Source organism: Muntiacus reevesi, chromosome 20 (genome assembly GCF_963930625.1).
Source record: "Muntiacus reevesi chromosome 20, mMunRee1.1, whole genome shotgun sequence".
NCBI lineage: Eukaryota > Metazoa > Chordata > Mammalia > Artiodactyla > Cervidae > Muntiacus > Muntiacus reevesi.
Window position 1 is genome coordinate 38,224,526 of NC_089268.1, and position 17,551 is coordinate 38,242,076.

Consider the following 17,551-nt stretch of genomic DNA (forward strand, 5'->3'; position numbering starts at 1 on the left):
CGAAAACCCAAGGCAATACCAATTTCTGCAACTGTCCACCTGGCAGTTAAGTTTCTCAGAGTAAATTAGTAAGTTTGCATTCCAGTTCATCAACCTCTAGAACTCTGATTTACACCAAGTAGTCCCCAGGGCAATAAATAAATAAAGTCCTTAATCTTGCCAAGTTGGGGTCTATGTCTAGTCTGATTGAGTGCCCTTCTCCAAGGTGCAAAGAGCTGGAGATTTAGCTGACTTGAAGGAGGCAGCCCACAACCTGACCACTGGAACTTTATTCTTCCATTACAGCAAAACTCCAGCACTCGGTAACTTGCTACTGTCAAATGTGACAGTGCATGTTTAGATCCGTCTAAAAATTATTTATCAAACTCAACTCTGCAGCCAGCATGGCTCTAGTCTTTTGCTTCTAGTCTAGATACTTCTTTGACTCTGCATGGCACAGGGGAAGCCCACACCCTGGTCCCCAGACCTGGTTTTGGACAGGGTGGGGGGCGCCGAGTCATGACAGATGTTCAGAGGTGGCGGCACTGCGGGGCCACACCCTGGCCACCCTCGCCGTATACAGGAGCCAACGTCGAAAGTCAAGGACTGAGAAAAGCTGATCCTTATTCTCGAGCGAGGCAGGAAGCAAGAAATGAGTACTGCTCGCCTTACTTTCCCAACCTCTATAATACAATCAACCACAAATGATAAACTGAAAACCATCACTGTAACCAGAAGTTGTTTTGGCTGAAGGTGGGCAGATGGAAGGGGGGTGGGATGCAGGAAAGACCCACCAATGGCCGGAGAGACACTTGTAGAAGAGGACAGCAACAGGACCAAGCTGGACCACAGTAAAGCTTTATAACCTTCCATGTGCATTTTTAAGACACAACCCTTTATCAAAAGGAACCATCAGTCCATCTCAAGCACGCCTTTTAACATAATCAACATAATAGTAATTAGTTAGCATTTGTAAACTGCAGATGGCTGCTATATTAACAGATTCCGTATAAACAGAACCAGGTTTGGGTTAGTGAAGCAAAGAATTTCTGTTAATCTGATTAGGGCTTAAAAAAAATAAAAATCCATCTTTGGGACTTCCCTGGCAGTACAGCGGTTAAGAAGCCACGCTTCCAATGCAGGCGGTGCATGTTCAAACCCTGGGCAGGGAACTAAGATCCCACATCTCTTTCAGACAAAGAAAAAAAAAAATCCATTTTCATGAAAAAAAAGAAAAAGAAAAAGAAAAACCAGGTAACATCTACTTCTTTTAGGTCTCTAAGCTTATTTAATTACATACATATTTAATACAAGTTTTAACAGATCAAAACTTCTGATTCCATGATTTTGGTTATAATTTATACGATGGCTATTCATACTCAATTCAAACTGTCTATAGTCAAAAGCTTTTCACATAAATAACTGTGGTGTCTATTTAATGCCTTTATTGGTTTTCATAATGAGTTGGGAACAGGGGCGGGAATTTATCAAGTGGCTGGACACTCTGTGCCCAGCTCCAGGCTGGATGCTGGCCCAGGGTCTCTCATTTCATTTACTCCTCACGGTATCTTTAAATACCCAAATTACCAGACATGTAAGGAGAGCTACCATTTCATCTCCAGGGAAGCCTGGTCCATCTAGCTGGCTTATGATGTGAGGTGTTTTTTTTTTTCTGGTGCTAGATAGAAAATAATGGGGTTCCCTAGTGGCTCAGGCGGTAGATACCTGCAGTGCAGGAGACCTGATTTCGATCCCTGGGTTGGGAAGATCCCCTGGAGAAGGAAATTACAACCCACTCCAGTATTCTTTCTTGGAAAATCCCGTGGACAGAGGAACCTGGTGGGCTACAGCCCAGAGGATCGCAAAGAGTTAGGACTCGACAGAGCGACTTCATTTTCACTTTCACTTTCAGATAGATAAGCGGGCGATTAAAAGAGAAGACATTAAAAGAAGGAGCATAACTGTCAAACACATACATCACAAGCCTCTGGAGAAAAGGGAAGGAAGCAGTTTTCCCATTCACGGGATGCGGAAAAGTCCAAAGAAGGCTAAGAATGTCTGTGACTGAGTTCTGCACTGTGGCTTGCAGGATCCTTCTGTTTCAAGGAGGGAGGCCAGGCCCAGAAGAGATCAAAGCACACTGCCAGTTTTGAACTGTCTCGATACATCTAAGACTGCCTTTCGTAAGCTCTGCTGTTTTGGGAAATGTACTATATGGGGTAGGGCTTTCCTGGTGGCTCCGAAAGCAAAGAATGTGCCTCCAACGGGGGAGACCCCGGTATGGTCCCTGGGTCAGGAAGGTCCCCTGGAGAAGATGGAATGGCAACCCACTCTGTATTCTTGCCTGCAGAATTCCAAGGACAGAGGAGTCTGGTGGGCCACAGTCCATGGTGTTGCTAAGAGTCAGACACAACTGAGCGATTCACACACAGACACACACACACACACAAAGACACAGACACACACACAGACACACACACACACACAGACACAGACACAGACACACACACACACACACACACAGACACACACACACACTATATGGGAAACTCCCTCTCGGATGGCAGCATGTAACACAGCCCAACCCAGACCTTGGTTTCCCCTACTCTTTTTTGTTGAGAGGCATCTTTCCCCAAACCACGCCTCTCAAACTTGATGCTTCAGAACGACCTGGGCTGGGGGTACCTGTCAAACCCCAAGCTGCTGGCCACACCCAGAATTTCTGAGTCAGTAGGTCTAGGGTATAAATCCAAAATTTGCATTTCTAACAGGCTAAGTGCTGCTGCTGATCTAGAACCACAGATTTAAGAAACAACATTGTAAAAAAAAAAAACAAAAAAAAAACCCCATAAAACAGGATCCATCTAACACAGGAACAGGTGCTCTGGGACAACCCAGAGGGATGGGGCGGGGAGGGAGGTGGAAGGAGGGGGGTGTCAGGCTGGAGGGGGCACATGTGCACCCATGGCTGATTCATGTTGATGTCTGGCAAAAGCCACCACAATACGGTAAAGTAATTGTCCTCCAATTAAAAAAAAACCAAAAAGACAGGAACGGTGGGAGGTGGGTATTTTGCCAAAATGTGGCAAGATTTTCATCAATCGTGATCCAAGCCACATGAAGGCAGGGGATTTTTGTGTCTACACTGCTGCATCCCCAGAACTTAGAACAGGGGCTGGCATATATACTCGGTGCCCCAAACATACCTGCTAAGTCAAATGGATCAGTTTGCCCCGGGGTGGAAACTGGGGCCGGCACGGGGATGGAGGTGCGAGGGAAGTGCTTGTGGAAACGCCAGCAACAAAGGGAATGGCTTTTAATAGCTGAACTGCCCTGAGAGGGAAGCTCAGCTTGACAGCAATGATTGCAACAACAGCAATAACGATACACATGATGACCACAAACATGTCGGAGCGTATAGTTCGCGGCTAGGGCTGGAGCCAGCACTTAACATGCGTTAGGGCGTTCAATTTGTACAACTACCTATGAGATGGGAAACTTGATTCTCCTCATTTAACGGGTGAGGAAACAGGTTAGAAAGTAAGTGATATGACCAAGTCCTTAGTCTATCTATGGAGAAGCTGGTCCCGAGCAGAAGGTCCCTGTTTTGTCAGAAAGTCTTAATTACCCAGTTGAGTCAATGATAAATGCAAAACTTCTTTGGCCTTCGTGGAACTGCAGACTTTGATCCCTTCTTCTCCAGGTTAGGGAGGGGCTTCGAGTGGCCCATTCCTAGTATACCTGCCTGATCGGTAAACAGACAGGGCTTTGCTGGCTACACAGAGCCTGTCTTCTCTATATCATCTCTCAGTGGTGGACTGTGATCCCAGCGCTGGGATCCATGTGGTTCCATGTGGGCTTGGGCATGCCCAAGTTAAAGAGCTAGTTCAGTGGTTCATCAACAGGCCAGGGGAAGGGGGCCAGGCAGAGATGCAGGCTGATTTTGCCCTCAGGGGACCCTGAGGCAACGTCCAGAGATATTTTGCTTCTCGTAACTGGAAGGTGCTACCGGCATCCAGAGGGTGGAGGCTCAACGGTGCACGGGAGGAGTCTGGCCAAAACGTCAATGGTGCCGAAACGCTGCTTCTGTTTTGAACCTCCAAAAGCCTGCTCCATCCTCAGCCCTAGGGTTGGATCCCTAAGAAACTTCATCGATACTCACTTAGGGCCCTCACCATCTTTTATCTCATCTTAGTTACTGAAAAACTTGTTTCATCTCCCCTATCTCCTGATGAACTTGAAGGCAAGAGTATCTTAGTCACTGGAGCACCCAGAATACTGGGAACCAAATCAGCTCAGAGTGGGTGTTCAGTATCTGTCCTGTAGTTTGTTTTCCCTCAAATGGGTAAAAACACTGAGAATTCAGATGTAATCAATTCTCAAGAGCTCCTACCACAGAGGAGGGGCAGTGGGGTGTATACACTAAGTTAGGAATGCACAGTACACTTCCTATAAACATAGCTCATTGAATCCTTTCAATTACTGAAGGAGACAGGAACACTATTTTCAGTAGTTACAGCTCATAGATGGAATTTGTGAAGGATCACATGCTAGTAACTGACAGGGCCCATTTCTGGAGCCAGATTGCCAAGCCCTCTGCTCCCTCCATACCCCACAACCAATGCCATGGGTCCCCAGAGTTGAAAACTTCCCTCCTAAAGACCAGTGCCAGGATTAGAGTGTCTGAGATGCTGGCAAGGAAAACAGGAATAGAAAAGGTTGAAAACTTTACCACATTATTAGTGGAATCATCACAAGTTTGGGTATCCACCACATCTACAAAAATCGGTCAATTCAAGGGTTATTGCAAATAGGCTTAAACACAAGCTACATATTTAAAAATCAATAACAAAGAATTTACATGGCGCTTTCATTTTTAAACTTTAATATGCTAGGACTTAAGAAAATAAATCCAAGATTTTTTTTTTTTAACCTGTAAAATCAGAGAGCCTAGGAAATCATGGTCAAAAAAGCCACCTTAGTTCAAGACATAATTATGTGACCTTTCTCTATGCACAGCTCTCTCCAGCTGGCTCCTCTTTGCTTTGAGAGCCTGCAAACTGTGGGCTTTCTCGAAGCAGCCAGGAGCCAGGCCCAGACCTGGGAAAGCACGTCATAAATAACAACTGATGGCTCGTCTCTGGGAGCCCTGACAGTATTGATCTCCCCCCCACCCCAAATCAACCAGATGAATCTGTCTCGTTTTCATATTATAAAGGGAGAAGTGAAAATGAAAGGTTTTTGTGGCACCACATTAATTTTTTTTTTTTTTTAAGTTAGGGAGATCAGTTCTTGGCTGGCTGTTGTTCATCAAGCCTTCCCCTCTAACCTCTGTGCCAAAGCCGTATTTCTAGTGCTCGGTCCCAGCCTCTTAGAAAGCTGGGTGGCCCCTGGCATCCCTCACAGCCAACACATTCCAAACTCATCATTCCCTCCACGTGGTGCAAAACCCTGATGGAGGAAAAACTCAGTTCCATTCTTTCAGCCCCATAAGCTAACCATGTTGAGAGCCAAGGTCATGTATTTCTTCTCTCTTCCATCTTGCCTTTCACACCATCCCTGTTGCTGTCCTGCTTCTAGATTCATCGACACTGTAGCACTCAGGCTCTAAATGGTATGCCCCACTTCTCTTTCCAGGGGGATTTCTGGCTTTTTGTCCACTTGGTAACCTGTTCCAGGCAGGCCCAGACCCAACAGAATGGAAAGCCTTCCTACTATCAGGCAAAGAAATCCCTCAAGGGCAGGGTGTGCAGTGAACTGCCATGGTTCCCAGCGGTGTCGGGCCAGGCAACAGTGCTCACTTGGCCCCCTAAGATTCTTGGCCTTTTGGGAAGTCCTTGTTTCACCTCCTTTGGATTTTGGGTCACATTTCTTTGGATGGTTTGCCTCTGGCAATGAGCTAGAAATCCAGAAGTTGGGAAAAGGGGAGGTACGGGATACCGGTGCACCTGGCCCATGTTTCTGGGGTTTGCAAGGAAGGACTTGGGATGAATGGAATGTGCGCTGATTCTGGAGGCAGCTCCTGATTCTGCAGGTCATTCCAGCTGCAAGAACCTTTGCTTGTGCTCAACCACCTGCAGCAGTGTTTCCCAAATGTTCCAGAAGGCCAGGGCACTTCTCTGACTGAGGGTAAAGTGCCTGGAAACCTGCATCTGGAACCCACGCTGCAGGCAATTCCTAGTCTCGAGTAGCCTGGAAAAAACACTGGATCCCTTCTTTTTGACAGGTATCCGGGTCCGTGCTATGGAATCATTACTGTAACAGAGACCATAGAGGATAAAGACCAGGGATAAGCAGAGACCTCGGAGCGAGGCTCCTTGGGTTCAATTTCACCTGCCTCACTCCTCGGTGAAACCCAGAGCTAGCCTCTTAACCCCTCACTGTCTGCTTCTTCCTGTGAAGAATAAGCATGATAATGATACCCACTTCACAGGTTATATGGATAATGTGCTAATGCACGTAGAGCACTTAGTTTAGTGCCCTCCACGCACGGGCACTTGATAAACATTAGCTATTATTATCCCATAGACCAGAGACTGCTGAGAGGCCGCGCTGAAGCCAGATCTGGCCTAGAGACCTATTTTGTTTGGCTTGCACATTTTCCTTTTTAATTGAGCCAACATTTAAAAACTGGTAGATTCCTGGCCATTTTAAGACACTTGAAGACCTGGCAACAAACGCGGCCTGCTTTCCCCTCTGGCAAGCATCACCTGGGGCGGGGTCCCTTGGCACGCTTCAGAAAGGGCATTTCTTCTCTGTTCAAGACCAACCCCCATGCTACTTACTCTCAGCTTCCCATACCCCCCGGTGGCTCAGACAGTAAAGAATCCGCCTGCAATGTGGGAGCTCTGAGTTTGATCCCTGGGTCAGGAAGAGCCCCTGGAGAAGGGAACGGCTACCAACTCCAGTATTCTTCCCTGGAGAATCCCATGGACAGAGGAGCCTGGCGGGCTATGGTCTGTGGGGTCACGAAGAGTCGGACACCACTGAGAGACTGACACTTTCACTTTCCCATACCCCCGGCCCTTGCAGCAAGGCAATCTCTATTCTAGACCAGTCATCCCAATGTATCCAGTGTCAGGTCTGAATATTTCCCTGTATGGACGCTGGTCCAGCTGGTCTCCTTATGCCTACTTCCTGCCTCCCTATTTGGCCTTGTGATGTCTCCCCAGCCATGATCAGCCTCCCCAGCCCTCCTTGTCCACCTAGTCCAGAGGTTCCAACTGCATGCACATTAAAATGACCTGGGACACTTTCAAAATCTCATGTCTAGAAGGGGGTACTTCTCCAAAGTGCCCAGGTGATCCAGAAGTGCACCTGCACGTGCTCTACGGTTGGTGACCACGGGAGCCATGGCCTCCCCATTCTGCTGGCCCAGCAGGCACATCCTGTCGACACTGAACATCCGAGGACGAGATGAGTCGTGTTTTCATCCTGACTCCTGTTTAGTCTTGCCTGCGACTCAGCTTGTGTTTAAAGCCTGGCTCCCCAAACAGACTGTAAACTCAAAGAGTGGGTGGATCGCACACCTCATACTTCTTTTGCGTCCTCGACAGGAAGACTGGGGTGCCAATCACATTATGGTTGCCTGATGAAAAGGCCTCTTCTCAAATAATTGAGCCTCCACGCTGGAGACGCCAATGCAAGGACAACATGAAGACAAACCACAGGCCGGTTTTCTTGGAGCTTGTGGGTTTGGAGGAAGAGCGAGTCAAGGGCACCGCTGATGGGGATGGAAGGAGAACTAAGAAGTGCTACAGCGGAGGCTCTGTGCAGGACATGTCCTTGATAGGCCACCGGGAAGAGCCGAGAGGAGCGAGCAAAAACATGCACTAGAGCCAAAGCTCCTAGCGAGCTGCAGTCCACGGGGTCACAGAGTTGGATGTGAGTGAGCGACCGAACAACAAAGAAGGGAAGCAGCAGCACCTTAAACGCTGCGCCCGCCAGCATCCCAGCTGGGAAGAAGAACGGGAAGGGCGAGATTTCCCGGGACCTCAAACGGTAGGGAGGAGGTTGTAATTAATTTGATAAGTCATTCGAGCATCCTTCTATAAACGCCAGGCAGAGGGAGAGGTGAGGGGTAAGTGGCAGGAACAGGCATAACACACCAAACCACCGGGTGCCGCCAGCCGGAGATGAGAAAGAAATGGGGGTGGGGTCCACCCAGAGCAGACCCCCTCCCCCACACTGACGTGGGGACTTCCCCATCCTGCCGGGGCCCAGAGACCTCAGACATCCTGATCTCCGCCATTCTGTCTTAAGCCCTCATTTACTGTACAGAGGTGACAGCACGTTAATAGTTGCAACTTTCATAGCACAAATAATCACAGAAATAAAAATTCTAGTCATGAAACTATCACTACGGAGAGGGCTATTATAATAAAGAGCTTGTTTTTATGCTCTTTCTCCCAAGTCCATGCACAATTTATAAAGACATACAAAAATCCTAAAGAATACATTTAGGAGAACCTGCCTCGTGGTTCACTGCTCCTCCCCATCACCGTCATTTTTAGAGGCATCACTGGATTTGGATGAACGCTGGGGCTGGTTCTGAAAATAAACCACCGGAGGAAGGGCCTGAGACAGCGTGAATGGAAAGAGCAATTCCATCAGGAATCCACCGAATTCTTCCCATGGGCCAGGCACTGGTCTAGACACCTTACGATATGAACTCATTTAATCTTCCCGATCCCATGAGGTAGGTACGATGATGTCCCTATTTTACAGGGGAGGAAATGAAGATGCAGAAGTTAGGCGGATTTGCCCAAAGTGACACAGTTGGTGAGAAAATAAGAACCCAGACACTGGCTTCACGCTCCATCATCTGAATCTTCTACTTGATTGCCATTTACTTTGCCCTTTAGGTGGAGGGTATGGGTTCGGTACATAGAAGCTTTCACCTCTCCTAAGGGCCGCCAAACCTAGAAAGGCTCAGAAGGGATGGGGCCACAGCATGGCTGCTCGGGTTCTATTTCTGGAGCCTCAAAGCATCAGACACAGAAAAGGAGCAAAGGAGGGGTGAAGGCTGAGTGGACCTCCCGTGACCCCCAGTGTCCAGAGCTGCAACATTCAGGATCATGAAAACTAGAGCTCAGAGAAGCCCTTCTCAGCAGTCAGGCTGGAGGAACCAACGGGATCTCCTTGATAGCCAGGCATGAGCTGGCTGGGAGCACACCAAGGGTGGTTAGCTCCCCCGCTCCTGAGAGATGGACTCCATCCTCCATAGAGCCCTCCAGGGGAAATCAGCTTCACTGCTGACCACAGGTCTCACCAACAGTTGCCCTGATCTAGACTGTACCTGCATGCGGCACCTTTCCGGTCTGTGGATTATAGACCAGCCATATATCCCCGCCTCCTAACTAGGCAGTGGACTACCGCCACATTGGATTATGTTTCACTTTTGGGCTTCAGGGCTTGAAGTGATTCTATTTTTAAGCTTTCTCAATTTCAGGAGTAAAAGAAGACGTTTTAAGGAAATTAATTCTGGCTTTTAGGGGATGAGGACTTCCTCTGAAGAGTTAAACTGACCGGCCATTCTGTTTAGCCAGCAATCTTCAAAGACGGCAGGGCACCTGGTCTAAGGTCACTAGGCAAGGGCCCCTGACCTCTAAAAAACACAGCAGTCACCCAGGATGTGGATGGCCCAGACAGATCTCCAACACCAGAGCAACGGCGTGCCCCTCTCCCAAAGAGGATGGCAAAAATCCTTCCAGGTTCTATTCTCAGTGAAGTATATGTTTCACTTTCCGAGCACCGGAAGTGTCATATCCACAGAAGTCTGCAAATAACACATAAAGCTTTAAACATGCTACTATCACGTTTCTATGAGTCAGTCATTCCTTCTGTTTTTTTAAATTCCCTTTCACTGAACATCTAAAGGAGCTTCACTTATTTTGTATCTTTGAGAATGAGCTGTTACTCTAAAGCCAACTGTTCAAAGGACACTTTTGTATGTGTCTATTTTCAAAAAGTGTAACCATTCCTGAAGGCAATCTGAAATGTATTCTACTCATCCCAATTTTCCCATACAGGGCACATGGGACACAGTTAACTTTCTCTTGGCGAACGAGGCTTCTAAGAATTCAAGTCTCCGGTTTCAGTTCTGGCTTTGTTGCTAGTTAGCTTATGACCTTGGGTAAGTAACTCAACTGCACTGGGTCTTAATTCCTCACCTGTGAAATGAAGGGTATTGGGTCACATGATGATTCTTCTTTTACAGCTCTCACATGTTATGATTCAAAGACCATCAAGAATATCAATTATTGCCTGTGCTAATTATAAGAATTGTTATAAGAATGCTGCCGGGACACTAGAAATGGCCCCAGACGGTTGGGCTAAAGTAATAGAAAGCAGACAGAAGTCAATTCCTTTAATCTTCCTACCTCCTCTGAAGTCCTCTCTATTCCATCAGTTGTCTGTTCTGTCAACCTCCGCTGACCTAAACCTAAGCAGTGGTCTGTTTCACCCAGGTTCTCCAGCAAAGCAAGGTACACAGGCTTTGTGATTACAATCTGGTGACCAGGGGGTTTACCTCTTTGATCCAGGAGCTTGGGCACCCCTACTGTAGATGACCGTAGCCGCCACAGCAACAAGATTGATCCCCAGGTAAAGTTAGAGGCGGCCTGAGAATACATTCTTGTAACTCACACATTCTTTGAGTTCTAAAAATGCATTGCTTTGGGGGAAGAGCGTTTGAAGCAAAAGTGGCAACAGAAAATAAACCGATTTCCTTTTTACTGATGCAGAAGCTGTATGTATGATCCCTCTCTATTATCCCGTCCCCTCTGTGGACTCCTTGACCCCATCCCAGTTGCTGCTTTTTTGACTCTTCTTGTACAACTTGTCCTTGTGTAAGATACATTTTCCAAGTCACTCTTGGAAGCCAAAGAGGGGGTCAGGGTAGGAGGAAGGAGATACCATTGGTGGTTTCCTAAACTCACTACTTTCCCAATGAGCTGGACTTCTTACTCCCCTGAAAAATGATTAGTTAAAAAAAAAAGCGTCTTAGCCATTGTAAATACAGTACCCGAAACACTATTTTTAAGCTGCTAACAAGCATGAAAAATATGCATTAAACCACATGCCTAGTACCTCAAAGAATTCAGGGAAGTTCCTCTATTTAAAAACTAAAATGAAACAGCATCTGATAAGAATTGCAATCTACCTTCTTTGCCATGCACTATTTGCGGTGGTTTCATGTGCATCTAGGAGGAACATGATTTAGTGAACACGGGCAGTGGTTGATTTTTCACTCATCCTAGCTTAAAATGTTAGTAGAAAGTAGGTGGTTAAAAAAGAATTGGGAGTTGGTCAGCCTAGGAAAGTAGATGAAAACTGGACATACAAATGGAATACATGTAACTCATGTCAAATTAGAAAAGCAGCCAGAAAATCAACTATGAATATTTGAAGCCTTGCCAAATGGGTCCAGGTCCTTTGGAAAGAGGCTAAAGGTATGGATGGTGTATCGCTGGGAGTGGCAATAAAAGACAACTATGCATTATACCTGTAAGAAATGAGAATAAAAGCCACTTTTCTCTATAACCTTTCAATCTCCAGGTGATGTTATTTATTCATGTCTAAGCTTAGAGTATTATTTTCTGTTTTCAAGTTAGCTTTTACACAACACAACATTAATCTCAGAATCTACTCTTCCAAGTATTATACAAGGTGACGATTTATAGAAAAACAGAAAAAAAAAATCCTTTCCTGTTCGCAAGCTTGGGTTCCTTAGCTCACAGAGCCACATTTAAGAGTGCTTTGTTTCAGAGGATGATTAGAGTGGCACCATGGGTACTGATTATAGTGGAGCTATTTGTACTGCCCGAGTCTGGGCACTGCATTATATTAAAACTTCCATTTTGGGGTATGTAGTGACTAAAAATTCTCTCCTAGCTTAAACTTGGCACCAACCATCTATCTCAGCAGAAGCAAGATTATTGAGTACAGAACCACAGGAACCCAGCATTTTTCTTCTTTTATACTCATACAGGGGAAAAAAAAAAAAAAACAGACTCAGCTGTAGCACCTATGGTTTCTCCATTCTTACACGGAAATTTCAAGCATTGTGGATTCCTTCCCAAAGTCTAATCAGCGGGTTGCTGTGACTGGATCAAATTAAATCAGATGTGACAGGTCATTGTCTCTTGCATTAATAGATCCCAAACTTTCTAGAAGTGGGATGAAATCATTCAGCTGCTTTTTAGCAGAGGCAGAAAATGATGAAGCCCCTTCTGTTCTAGAAAGCAGCACTTGTTGACTATGGTTTCCCTAGTTCGCTTCTGTGCCCAGCAGCTCACCATCTGAAACTGCATTTACCTGGTGCATATCTCTGACATGGCAATGATGAAGAGCTCAGTTCTACAAAAGCTACACAGCAAAGGCTGCACCCAAGGTTGGTAGGTCCCTGGGATTAAGGGAGGAGCAAGGCCAGAAAGTGAGGGTGAGTTGATCTAGATTTGCCACAACCCAAGGCACACGCTCATGCTTGGGCAGTACATCACCGCCATCTCTAACACAGGCCTGTCCTAGTGACGTGTCCCTATTTTAACCATTCTTGAAGATCGCCGTGACATATGGATTTAAAAAGGCAAGTTAATCAGGTATAAATAGTTATGCTACCACTTTAGAAGAGTTTTAGCCATTTTACTCACACATGTCAACAAAGGGGCAGTGTGCACATGTTCTTACATTATTTCTCTGAGTTAAAAAAAAAACACAAACATTTCTGGATATTCATTTTATTAGGCATCTACTATTTGCCTGGTTCAGTGCTAAGTGTTTTACTTGCACTGTCATCTTTAACCCGAAAAAAACTTTCATGTTCATATTTCTTATTGCCCCATTTTTACAGTGGTGTTGTGAGATTATTTGCCTAAGATCTGATGACTTGTAAATGGCAAGTCATTTACTAGCTGCAGGCAACTGCAGCTAGTAAGACCGTACTAAATGTGTAAATATATATAATATATTATATATATACAAATAATAGATACACACATATGTATGGATTTTTGTCCCACATTAATTTAAAAAAAAAGGTGAAGAGTAAGCTCTTAGTTTTAAATTCCAAAGACAGAACATGGAAATCAGAACCAGGTAGGTCTGCAACTTTGGCAACCTCAACAGGATTTCTCAACCTGTTTTGGATGGAAAGTGTTTAAATGATCTCTTTGCTCAGCCAATCACTTAGCTCTCCCTGTGCTGTCTCTCCTGCTTAGGGAAAGAATATCAACAAAAGTTCAAGACTTAAATAGAGGGCTAATACAATTTCGATAAGAAAAAAAAAAAAGAAACCAAACTTTATATACAGTTTTCTTGTCTTTAGAATAATAATCTCATGAAAAGGAGGATAAAGTTTTGAAATAGCTTGGAAGGTGGTGAGGGTAATTTTCTATACTTAAATACAAGGAACTACAGAGAAGTTTGGCTACACAGTTTCAAAGACTCAACTCAAGTGGGCTAAAATTCAAAAGTTAAAAAAACAAACAAACAAAACCCCAAAAAAACCGGTGGTCTCAATTTCCCATGATCAAAACTACCCTCCCATAAATCTGAATCCAATCCCAGAAGTATGTCAATAGCTGGTTGTTTCAGATTAGGTTTATGATATAGGGGCAGAACCGAGTAGGGGGCATATATGCTTGAAATATATCCAAGCATGTTTAGTTCAAGTCAGTAATAGTATTTAATGCCAGTAAAAGCGTGGCATATTCCTGTGACTGAGAATCCGGCACAGTGGATACTGTATGTGTGAGCAGGTCCTATACTCTTTTCCCCCCTGCTGGCAGACCCTAGTCACTAAACGCGAGGAGAGCTTCTTTGACTGAGAAGGTATCACACATCCCTAGCAAGTATCTCCGGGGCTGAAAAGCACTTAAGACCCAACTCGAGGAGAAATTGAGAAGAGTCAGGAAATAAAATATTTCATTCTTCCCAGACCCATCTCTTGCCCCCGAAGTGCTGCCTGGGTGCTGCCGCTCTTAAAGACCTCTGCAGAATCTTGAGTCTCCCCAAATTTCGGGCCATTCGGAGCCGAGACGAGGTGAGGTCAACGACGGGTACGACCAACCCACCATTTATCTAAACTGGGTCTGGTTTGTTCCTAGCCTCGTGGGGGCCAAGCCTCACCACGAGGGAGAAGACTGGAGGCATGGAGGAAGGGAATGCAGGAGAGAAAAGGAGAAAGGGGGAAGACCTCCCGGCCACACTTCTTTCTAGTATCAACAAAAAAAGAAGCCGCATACTGACCTAAATCATCGCTCAAAGGCGCTTTATAAATTACAGGGACAAAGGGAGGGGGTGGCGGGTGGCCTGGGAATCCTACAGACACCCTACCCTCTGACCCGCCCCCCTCCCCCTCCAGCACAAGGGAAGGAAGACAGAAAACAGAGCTCAACTCGGCCATCGGCGAGAAGCCCCCCTCCGATCGCCCATCCCTCGGCCCCCCTAGGAAAAAATCCACGCAAACGCCATACCTACCCCCTGGGGCGGACACTCCTGCCCCCCGGGTTCCTAGAACCCGAGGCCGGGGCATTTACTTAGTTACATTTTTCTTGCTTACTCATTTCCCTCGAGCACCCAACCCCCCGTTCCCACTCCAAAACCCCGCTCAACCGCCTACCCTCACGGCTCCAGCCCCCCAACAGAATCCGGTGCCCCCGCGGCGGCGGCGGCCCCCCGAGCCGTCCCGGTCACTAACCTGCTGCTGTAAGGGCATTTCCGAAACCAGCCTGGCTCCGGGGGGGAGGTGGGGGGTGCCGGCTGGAGAGGGGGCCCGGAGGGCCGAGCGGACCGGCGGCGCCGGGCGAGGGCGGGCGCCCGTGGAGGGGGGGGGGGTGCCGGGGAGAGGAGAGGGAGGGTGGCCGCGCCGGGGGCGGGTGCGAGGGCGCCGGGACGGTCCCAGGCCAGGGAGCCGGCGAGCAGGAGGAAGTGGGTGCCCCCTCTCCCCCTCCAGCGCCCCCTCCCGCCGCCGCCGCCTCCTCCCCAGTCACAGGCGCGTCCTCCGCGCACGTGTGCGAAACGTCACCGGCGGGTCCCGGGGAGAGGGACAGACCCAGGCGGCGGGACGGGAACACGGCTGCCCCCGCCCTCCGTCGCCGGGGGGCGGAGAGGGGGACAGGGCGGGGGGAAGGAAGGGGCAAGGGGAGAGGCGGGTCAAGGGCAGGCCCGGGGCCCGGCGAGGAAGGCCCGGGCGCTCGGGCCACGCGGGCGCCGCCGCGGCCACCGCCAGGATGCGCCCAGGCCGGGGCCGCCAGCCCGCGAGCCCCTCACCCCCCAGACAGCCCACGCCCGGGCCCGCACCCGGCTCCTGCTCCACCGCCCCCCTCCACTCCCCCCAGCCCCTTTGTTGCCGGGAGTTAACAGATCCCCAAATGTGTCAAAACGCAACCTGGCAAGAGCCCCTGCACTCCGAGCACGCCTTAGGGACCCCCGGCTGCCAGCGGGCCTCGGAGGCCGGAAGGGGGGGCCATCAGCCCCAGGACCCCCACCCCGGTTTCCACCCCCCGGGGTCTCCCACTCCCCAGTTCCCTACTCCCTCCTCCACCCCCTTCTCCATCCGGGGCGTGACCCCTTCCTACGCCCGAGAAAGAGGAAGCTTCGAGTTGGAGGGGAGGGGAGAGTGGGGGTAGGGAAAAGTGCAGGAAAAGAAGAGTAGGGGGGGGCACGAAAAGTTTCGGAGTGTTTGATGTGGTTCGCGCCAAGGCGATCCCCGCCGCCCCGCGCTCGCGGCGGAGACCCCCGACCCTCCGGGCGCTGGCGGGGGGCAACACACGAGTCTTTAACAATAAACCCTCGCTGGAGGGGCAGCCGCCGAAGCCCGAGACGCTCGGCCCCGCGCTCCCCACCAAGGGCCGCCCGCAGCGCGCCCACCACCCCGCGCGATGCGAGCCCACCTCCCGCCCGGGCTGGGGACGGTGGGGACGGAAGGGCATTTACCGGAGGGCCGCCGCCGCCGCTGCCGCCGCGTCCCAGTGCTGGTGGCTGCTGCAGCAGCCCGGCTCTGCCGGAGGGTCCGTGCGGCGTGGTGTAGATGAGGCTGCCAGCGGTCTGCTCCACGCCGGGGGCACTGGGGAGGAGGGGGCCGGCGGCGACGGTGCCGCTTTGGAGGGAAGAGGAACAGGAGGTGGTGGAAGTGTTCGTGGTGAGGATCTGGATGTACGCGCTCGGGGCGGCGGCGGCGGCGGCGGGGAAGCCGGGGCTGGCTAGCAGTGCCCTTTTGTCCATGGAGGCTGCAGCGGCCGCGGCGACGACAGCCGCCCCCTCCCCACCCCCGGCGGTCACCAGGTACTGCTCCAGGGCGGGCTGGATCCCCTTTCTCATCTCTCGCTCCTGCTCTTTTTATTGCTATGGTAATATTAACGTATTGTTTGCAATTTCTTTTATTATTTGCAGTCGGAGTTTCCAAGTCTCTCCTTCTCTCCTCCCCGCCCGGCGCTTCCGAGCCCCTTCTCTCTCTTTTCTTTTTATTTTTCCGCACCGCACGGGCCCCGGGGGCCAAAAATAATCGGGGCCCTGGAGAGAGGAGGGTCCCGGCCGCACGGATATCGGGCCCCGAGGGGGGATGAAGGCGTCGGGGGCGGCCGATGCAATGGATTGCGAGGCGGCGGCGGCAGCCCGAGTGCTGCGGCCGGCAGCTGAAAAATGGCTCCAGGAAGCTGCTGCTGACAATGAATGAAGGGATACGGTTTACGCGCCAAGGTCCTCCCGCGAAACTCAGATTTCCCGCCGGCTTTTCAAACCATATTTGCATATCCCCGCCCCTCAACCCGCCGAGGACCGTTCCCACAGCCCATTGGGCCTCTGTCTCATCCCTCCCGTCCCAATCGTGGAGCAGGGCCGCGACTTGCCGGTTTCAATTGGCTGCCGCGCATCATGGTTGCCGGGGCGACAGGGCCCCTATTTGCATAGGCTTCCTTGATTGGCTGGGATGGAGTGTGGGTTTTAGAAGGTGGGGGGTAAAGTCTGCCTTCTCTCCCACGGAAGACCACGCCTTGTACAGGCTCCTCCCCCGTACCCGCCCTCCAGCCGGGCGGGCGCTGCTGACCTGGGCAGGGACTCCGCGCCCCGCAGACTCAGTGTGGATTTAACCTAGAGCGCAAGTTTCGCTTTTAGAAATTGTCAAGGTGACCAAGGGGACACTTTTCGGGGCCTCGCTTTCGCTTGACCAGTAATCGTAATAGGTGAACGACAGCGAGAGATTCTCCCAAGTATGTGCCAAAGGCAAGTTGGACCTTGCAAATGACGCCTGGCAGGTGGAAACTGAGCCCTTTAAATCGTGGGTTTCCCCCTTCCTGAAATCCAACCAATGCGGGAAGAGCTGATCCCGAGGCCGAGGCTGACAGACAGAAGCATGTGGGCAGACAGAATCGTGGGGGCAGAAGGTTCGACTGACGTGGTTGCGGGCACCATTTAGTTACCATTCCAGATCATTTCTGGTAGTTTCATTATTAGCCTGATGGGATTTAAACTAAAAATTAACTCCAAATGTTTTGCCAAGTGAAATCTTATAACGAATTTTGAGTTCAGCAGACACCTCCAACTCCTCACCCTCTGGCCCAGAAGCACCCAG

General features: G+C 49.5%; 1 protein-coding gene across 2 annotated transcripts in view; it reads right to left on the minus strand.

Annotated features, from left to right (window-relative positions):
* Positions 1-16,588, minus strand: part of E2F3 (E2F transcription factor 3) — an 84,647-nt gene extending 68,059 nt beyond the window's left edge. The window contains exon 1 of one of the 2 annotated variants that reach the window (XM_065912932.1): positions 15,919-16,588. In XM_065912932.1, coding sequence (XP_065769004.1) covers positions 15,919-16,302 — 384 coding nt within the window. In that variant the 5' untranslated portion in view covers positions 16,303-16,588. The remainder of the gene's footprint in view (positions 1-15,918) is intronic. The other variant, XM_065912931.1, reaches the window with a different exon arrangement.
* Between the last annotated feature and the right edge of the window lie 963 nt (positions 16,589-17,551).